The 8443-nt window shown below is 27.0% G+C and overlaps 1 protein-coding gene across 2 annotated transcripts; it reads right to left on the bottom strand.

Moving 5' to 3' along the window:
• Positions 1-1577: 1577 nt before the first annotated feature.
• LOC135128280 (chymotrypsin-1-like) lies at positions 1578-2826 on the bottom strand. Of its 2 annotated transcripts, none has more exons than XM_064055181.1 (7): positions 2747-2826; positions 2631-2695; positions 2426-2514; positions 2235-2382; positions 2068-2181; positions 1868-2020; positions 1578-1810 (listed from the first exon to the last, which is right to left on the bottom strand). In XM_064055181.1, exons 1-7 carry the CDS (start codon positions 2796-2798, stop codon positions 1655-1657), a joined length of 777 nt encoding a protein of 258 aa, XP_063911251.1. In that variant the 5' UTR covers positions 2799-2826; the 3' UTR covers positions 1578-1654. The 2 variants fall into 2 exon arrangements, with proteins under 2 accessions (XP_063911251.1, XP_063911252.1); XM_064055182.1 differs by having other exon boundaries at positions 2235-2364.
• Between the last annotated feature and the right edge of the window lie 5617 nt (positions 2827-8443).

Raw genomic sequence — 8443 nt, 5'->3', positions numbered from 1 at the left:
AAGTATCTAAATTTTAGAAAACTCAACAATTGAAAAATCGAAAGTATAAAAAATTGAGAAATCAAAACGAAAAATCGAAAAATTAACAAATCGAAAAATTAAAAAATCTGGAAAGGGAAACATCGAAAGTGGCGAATCGAAAATCAGAAGAAAAAAAATTGAAGAATCGAAAAATTGGAAAGTCAAATAAAAGAAAAAGTTTTGAAAAATGGAAAGATTCTAAAATCGCAAAATTGAAAAATTGAATAATTAAAAAATATATTGTTACGTATTTAAAATGGAGACTTGGAAAATTTCAAATTAAAAATTAAAGAAATAAAAATTAGAAAATATAAAAGTTGAAAAATCAAAAAATTGGAAAATTCAAAACTGAAAATTTTCACATAAAAAAATATATAAAATCAGAACATTGAAAAATCTAACAATGAAAAAATAAAGAACATAAAAAGACGAAACGAAGAACTAGCGAAATGAAAAATTCCAAATCGAAAAATTGGAGGAATAAAAATTGAAAAATTAAAAAATTGAAAAATTTAAAATTCGGAATATCAAAAACTTAGAAAATGAAAACAAAAAATAGAAAGACTGAAGAATTAACATATTGAAATATATTACTAAATTGAAATATTATAAAATTAATAAATCGAAAAATTGAAAAATCAAAAAAATTGAAGAAACGAAAAATTAAAAAATCCTTAAACATCGAGAAATTGCTAATCGAAAATTTGAATAAATGAAAAAGTGGAAAAATTGAAAAGTCGAACAGATGAAAAAGTTTTAAAAGCCAATAATTGAAAAATTCTAAAATTGTGAAATTCAAAAAGTGAAAAGTTTTAAAAATTACTATTGCATATTTAAAATGAAAACTGTAAAAATTTAAAATCAAAAATTAAAGAAACGAAGAATAAACTCTAAAAATTGAAAAATTGAAAACCAAAAATTGGAAATCGAAAAATTTAAGAAATGAAAAATTGAAAAATTCAAAAATTCAAGGAATCGAAACAACAAAAAAAGAAAAACCAAAAATTGAAAAATCGAAAATCCAAAAAATTGAGAAATCAAAACGAAAAATCGAAAAATTAATAAATCGAAAAATTAAAAAATCCAGAAAGGGAAACATCGAACGTAACGAATCGAAAACTTGAAGAATCGAAAAATTGAAAAGTCAAATAAATACAAAAGTTTTAAAATTCAATAATTGAAAAATGGAAAAATTCTAAAATTGTAAAATTGAAAAATCGAAAATTAAAAAAATATATTGTTTAAAATGAAGACTAGGAAAATTGAAGAAATAAAAAATTTGAAAATATAAAAGTTGAAAAATCAAAGAATTGGACAATTCAAAAGCTGAAAATTTTCACATAAAAAAATATCAGAACATTGAAAAATCTAAAAATGGAAAAATAAAAAACATAAAAAGCCGAAACAAAAAATTGAAGAAATGGAAGAAATAAAAAATTGTGCACTTGGTGTTTACTTTATAAAGGTTAAAAAATAGCAAACATTTTTTATAATTTTTCAAAGAAGCAGGATTTGTTGAAGTCTACTTAAGGGAAGGGAAATCAAACGATAAGTAGTTCAGAAAATTAGAAAATGATTATTGAACAACAAACTTAAAATTTATGTATTTAATATAAAACATATTCGTGACAAGTTATTCCACCATATGTAACTTTTCTCTAATCCAGTCCACATAACTCGAAACTTTCGTGAACACTCCTGGGTATCCCTTAACGGTACAAGGCTTCACCGACCACGAAACAATACCAACCTGAACCCCATCAACCATCAGCGGCCCCCCCGAGTCCCCCTACAAACCAATCCACCCTTCAATTCTAAAAAACCATCTCTCACCCTTAAACCTTACACTACACTGCCCTTTACCTCCCCCCGGCACACCCGCACACAGATGACAACTCCTATTAGTCGGACCCGTCAGTGCGTGAACCCTTTCACACTCCGCATCCGGGTACACGTAAACCTCGACTTTTTGCAGATCCTCAATAATCTCCCCATACGACTGCAACAACCCCCTCAACACTCGCAAAATTAACTCGTTCAACTCACGTAAGGGTAACCCCAACCCGCCAACAAAGCCGGGGCGTATTCCGGGGTAGCGTCAAACAAGTCCGGAAGTTTCGTCGGCTGTGCGTTCAAATCAAAAATTAGAGGCGTCTCGAGCTGCAACAATTTGCACTTAGGCACTTTAAGCACACTGTTGTGTGAAAATTCACCTCGACAAGAGCCACATCATTTACATATCCGTCCCCGGGAGTATAATTTTCGTGTGGGATAAGTCTGGAAACTTTGATTACGTTTGGGGAATCCTCCCCCGAAGTGATGTGTGTTAAACCGAACTGAACGCTGTAGTAAGAAACAGAACTAAAAAACGGGGTGATTACGGGTTCTGGGGGCGGCTACGAACTTTTGGACGCAGTGGGCGGCTGTGAGGAGGTGGGTTCGGGTGAGGATTGAGGCCCCGCAGAGGTGGATGTCGGCGAGTCTTAGGGACACCTGGATGAATTTTAAGTGTTAAAAACTGGTGGCTTATTTCCATAAGCTGACTAGCTTTTTTTAAACAGGAAAAATTATAAAGCGTCAGCTTATGAAATTAAACGAAGTGTACCCACGATTAGTGGTACTTCTCCCGGTTTGGCGGTCGTGCCGTTGACGATTCGTCCGTTTAGTGTGAATCCTGATGTAAAAAAATTACTATTAAGTACCCAAGTTAAAAATATATTTTTACCTGATGCAGCTAAGACTGGGAAAACGAGGAGAAATATTTTTCGACAAACCATTTTTCTAGAATGAACCTCTCAACTAAGTTCATCCAAATTTATAGAAAAAATTCTCGCAAGTCTGATGTTTATCGGCGCTGAAGCGTTTGTTTAGACCAACACATTCCAGACCACTTGTAATTTTTTCCCACAATCATCTCCATTGAGACGGATTTATCGTACTCTATGTGTACAATATAGTTAATAAAATAATAATTTTTGCGTCTGATAAAGTCACAAACTACGCAGAAAACTAGTAATGCGGAGTTAAATACACTTGACCTCCTTAAGTGATCCAATTTTTTCAAATAAAAATATTTAGCCTTCTCTAACGATTTTTTTAATTGTGTAATTTTCAAGGATTTTAAACTTTACTAAATTATCTAGTTTGATTTTTAAAAAATACATGGAAACCTAAAGTTCTTTCACATTCTGAAAAAGACACTAAAAACCTCGAAGATTCTTTCAAATATATGAAAAACGAAGCACCAAAGACTCCTACGATTCGTTCACATATTTAAAAGGAAGAAAAATCGAAACATCAAAAAAACGAAAAAATTAAAAATTCAAAAATCTAAAATTTAAAAACCGAAAAACGATACATCGAGAAATCGAAATTCCAAAATTAACAATCGAAAAATTGAAAAATCGGATAATTGATAAATCGAAACGTTGAAAAACTGGAAAATTGAAAAACCTAAAAGTAAAAATCGAAAGATCAAGAAATCGAGAAGTCAAAAAGTCAAAAAATTGAGAAACCGAAATAGGCAAAAATCAAAAAATCCAAAATTAAAAATTGATAAATCAGAAATTGAACAATCGAAACATCCAAATCTCGATAAATCGAGAAATCAAAAAAATTTAAAAATTCGAAAAATTTTAAAAATGAAAAATTAAAAAATCGAAAATTTGGAAAAACGAAATATTGAAAAACAGAAAATCTGAAACTGGGAATTCGAAAACATGCAAACAAGAGAAAGCGATAAATCTAAAATTTTAAAAATTGAAAAATTAAAATATCAAAAAATTGAAAAATCTGAAATTCAAAAATAGAAAAATTGAAAATAGAAAAAATAAAAAAACCACACATCGAAAAATTCAGAAGTCAAAAATCAAAAAGTCGAAGAATCGAAATATTGAAAAATCCCAAAACTGAAATATCGAAAAGCTGAAAAATGAAAGAAAAACTGAAGAATGGAAAAACTGATATATCCAAAAACTTAGAATCCAAAAAACTGAAAAATTAATTGAGAAATCGAAAAATCAAAAATCAAAAACCTGAAAAATTGAAGAGTTGAAGAACTGGAAAATCAAAACCGTTGAAAGTCAAGAAAAAAATCGAAAAATTGAGAATATAGAAAAGTCAAAAATTGAAAAATGGAAATCTCGAAATATTTAAAAATCGTAAAACTAAAGAATGGAAAAACTGAAAAATCTCAAAACTGAAATACATATGTATCCAAAAACTGAGAAACTAAAAAATTGAAAAATCAAAAATCTAAAAATTTGAAAACTTGAAATGAAAAATCGAAAAACCGAAACGTAAAAAAATCGAAAGATCGAGAAATCGAGAAGTCAAAAAATAAAAAAATTGAGAAGCCGAAATAGGCCAAAATCGAAAAATCGAAAAGTTAAAAATTGATAAATCGAGAATTTGAACAATCGAAACATCCAAATCTCGATAAATCAAGAAATCAAAAAATGTAAAAATTCGAAAAATTGAAATATCAAGAAATCGAAAGATCAAAAGATCGAGAAATTGAAAAGTCAGAAGTCGAAAAATCCAAAAATTGAGAAACCGAAATAGGCCAAAATCTTAAACGAAAAGTTAAAAGTTGAAAAATTGGAAAATCGAAAAATCTAAAAGCCGAAAAATAAAAAAACGAAAAAACGGAAAAATAAAAATCGAAAAGTTATAAATTGAAAACTGAACAATCAAAATATCGAAACATCCAAATCTCGATAAATCCGGAAATCAAAACATTGAAAAATAGAAAAATTTTAAAAATGAAAAATTAAAAAATCGAAAATTTGAAAAAACAAAATATTGAAAAACAGAAAACCTGAAACTGGGAATCCGAAAACATGAAAAATTGAGATCTCGAAGAACTGCAATGAAAAATCGAAAAAGCGATAAATCTAAAATTTAAAAAATTTAAAAATTAAAATATCAAAAAAATTGGAAAATCTGAAATTCAAAAATAGAAAGAAAGAATTGAAAAAATAAAAAAAGTCGACACATCGAAAAATCCAGAAGTCAAAAATCTAAAAGCCGAAGAATCGAAATATTGAAAAATCCCGAAACTGAAGAATTATTGAAAAATTGAAAAATGAAAGAAAAGCTGAAGAATGGAAAAACTGAAAAATTCCAAAACTGAAATATTCAAAAACTGAGAATCTAAAAAATTGAAAATTTGAGAAATCGAAAAGTCAAAAAAGTGAAGTCGAAAAATCGAAATCTTAAAAAAAATCGAAAAAATGAAAACCAAAAACCTGAAAAATTGAAAAATTGAAGAGTTGAAGAACTAGAAAATCAAAACAGTCGAAAGTCAAGAAAAAATTCGAAAAATCGAGAATTTAGAAAAGTTAAAAAATGAAAAATGAAAAAAAACTGAAGAATGGAATCTCAAAACTTAAATATGTATCCAAAAACTGAGAAATTAAAAAATTGAAAAATCGAAGTCAAAAAAGTGAAATCAAAAAATCAAAAAATTGAAAAATTGAAGAGTTGACGAACTAGAAAATCAAAACAGTCGAAAGTTAAGAAAAAATTCGAATAATCGAGAATTTAGAAAAGTTAAAAAATGAAAAATGAAAAAAAAACTGAAGAATGGAATCTCAAAACTTAAATATGTATCCAAAAACTGAGAAATTAAAAAATTGAAAAATCGAAGTCAAAAAAGTGAAATCGGAAAATCAAAACCTTAAAAATTGAAAAAATAAAAAAATCGACACATCGAAAAATCCAAAAGTCAAAAATCTAATAGTCGAAGAATCGAAATATTGAAAAATCCCGAAACTTAAGTATCCAAAAATTGAAAAATGAAAGGAAAGCTTAAGAATGGAAAAACTGAAAAATTCCAAAACTGAAATATTCAAAAACTGAGAATCTAAAAAATTGAAAAATTGAGAAATCGAAAAGTCAAAAAAGTGAAGTCGAAAAATCGACATCTTAAAAAAAATCGAAAAAATGAAAACCAAAAACCTGAAAAATTGAAAAATTGAAGAGTTGAAGAACTAGAAAATCAGAACAGTCGAAAGTCAAGAAAAAATTCGAAAAATCGAGAATTTAGAAAAGTTAAAAAATGAAAAATGAAAAAAAACTGAAGAATGGAATCTCAAAACTTAAAGATGTATCCAAAAACTGAGAAATTAAAAAATTGAAAAATCGAAGTCAAAAAAGTGAAATCAAAAAATCAAAAAATTGAAAAATTGAAGAGTTGACGAACTAGAAAATCAAAACAGTCGAAAGTCAAGAAAAAATTCGAAAAATCGAGAATTTAGAAAAGTTAAAAAATGAAAAATGAAAAAAAAACTGAAGAATGGAATCTCAAAACTTAAATATGTATCCAAAAACTGAGAAATTAAAACAGTGAAAAATCGAAGTCAAAAAAGTGAAATCGGAAAATCAAAACCTTAAAAAATTGAAAAATCAAAAACCTAAAAATTTGAAAAATCGAAGAAATGAAAAATCGAAAAACTGAGAGCTTATAAAAGTCCAATTTGAAGAATTGGAATATCGAAAAAAAATCGTAAAATCGAAGAGGAGAAAAATTGGAAAAACGTAAAATTGAAACATTGAAACTGAATAATTCCAAAACGGAAATTTCGAAAAATTGAAAAATGCATGAAAACCTGAAAAATCCTAACACTGAAATACCCAAAACTGAGAAATTGAAAAATTGAGAAACCGAAAAATCAAAAAGAGAAGTCAAAAAGCCGAAACCTGAAAAAATAGAAAAATTAAAGATCAAAAACCTGACAAATCGAAAAATTGAGAACTTAGAAATGTCAAAAATTGAAAAATCAAAACTCAAAAAAGGGAAATAGCAAAATCAAAACCTTAAAAATTTGAAAAATCAAAAAAATAAAAATTTAAAAAATTCAAAAATCGATAAATTGAGAGTTTATAAAGGTCAAATTTGAAAAATTGAAATATCGAAATATTTAAAAATCGTAAAGTTGAAGAGGAGAAAAATTGAAAAAACGTAAAATTGAAACATCGAAAAATTGAAAAACGTGAAATTGAGATATTGAGAAATTGTAAAATCAAAAAATTGGATAATAAAAGACACTGAAAAATCAAAAAACTGAAATTTCGAAAAATTGAGAAATGAAAAAAAAACTGAAAAATGCTAAAACTGAAATATCCAAAAACTGAGAAATTAAAAAATTTAAAAATTAAGAAATCGAAAAATAAAAACGTGAAAGCGAAAAATCGAAAAAGCGAAAAATCAAAAACCTGAAACATTGAAAAATCGAAATATCTAAACATCATAAAATTGAAGAAGAGAAAAATTGAAAAAACGTAAAACTGAAAAATCGGAAAATTGAGAAATCGAAAAACTGAAAAATTGAGAAATTGTAAAATTGAAAAATTGAATAATGAATAATTTGAAAAATTCCAAAACTGAAATTTCGAAAAATTGAAAAATGAATGTAAAACTCAAAAATCCTAAGACTGAAATATCCAATAACTGAGAAATTGAAAAATTGAGAAACCGAAAAATCAAGAAAGAGAAGTTGAAAAACCGAAACCAGAAAAAATAGAAAAATCAGAAACCTGAAAAATCGAAAAACTGAGAATTTAGAAAAATCAAAAATTGAAAAATCAAAATATTTTATTTAAAAATCGGAAAATTGAAGAGGAGAAAAATTGAAAAAACGTAAAACTGAAACATCGGAAATTTGAGAAATTGAAAAATTGAATAATTTGAAAAATTCCGAAACTGAAATTTTGAAAAATTGAAAAATGAAAGAAAAACTGAAGAATAGAAAAACTGAAAAATTCAAAAATCGATAAACAGAGTTTATAAAAGTCAAATTTGAAAAATGTAAATATCAAAATATATAAAAATCGTAAAATTGAAGAGGAAAAAAATTGGAAAAACGTAAAATTGAAAATCGTGAAATTGAAAAATTGAGAAATTGTAAAATCGATAAATTGAATAATAAATAAAGTGAAAAATCCCAAAACTGAAATTTAGAAAATTTCAAAAATGAAAGAAAAGCTGAAAAAACTTAAAACTGAGAAATTAAAAAATTGAAAAATTCAGAAATCGAAAAATAAAAAAGTGAACTCGAAAAATCGAAAAAATTGATAAAACAAAATTAAGACAAAATTACCAATCGAAATAGCCTTCACAAAAGATAAAAAAATGTTCAAAAGAAACACCCAATTTAAAATTCATGCGAAATTCTAACCTTTAGGGCTTCTACTTCTGCTACAATTTAGCGAATTCCCTCATCTCTATTTACAACAAAAAACACATGAAATTTGCAGACTCCTTCCTCATGGGCACATCGCAACACTCACCCTTCACTTTAGGCGCGAAATCAAATTATTTTTAACAAAAATAAATCACTTAAACAAATTAATTTGCGCACCGCACACGTACGACCTCAACAAAGTCGAAACCGACTGAACTCTTTGCATAACACGAAAA

This window comes from Zophobas morio, unplaced genomic scaffold, assembly GCF_036711695.1.
Source record: "Zophobas morio isolate AGI-343-1 ecotype UQ-CSIRO unplaced genomic scaffold, CSIRO_AGI_Zmor_V1 ptg000012l, whole genome shotgun sequence".
Taxonomy (NCBI): domain Eukaryota; kingdom Metazoa; phylum Arthropoda; class Insecta; order Coleoptera; family Tenebrionidae; genus Zophobas; species Zophobas morio.
This window is presented reverse-complemented; position numbering and strand designations above follow the sequence as displayed.

What these genes read in the sequence shown, in the direction of transcription:
- LOC135128280 (XM_064055181.1), bottom strand. Translation starts at nt 2,798, where the DNA reads ATGGTTTGTCGAAAAATATTTCTCCTCGTTTTCCCAGTCTTAGCTGCA. An exon ending in GCCGCCCACTGCGTCCAAAA is followed by an intron (nt 2,383 to 2,425) that starts GTTCGTAGCCGC and finishes CCCGTTTTTTAG; the next exon opens with TTCTGTTTCTTACTACAGCG. An exon ending in CGGGTTGGGGTTACCCTTAC is followed by an intron (nt 2,021 to 2,067) that starts GTGAGTTGAACG and finishes GGGTTGTTGCAG; the next exon opens with TCGTATGGGGAGATTATTGA.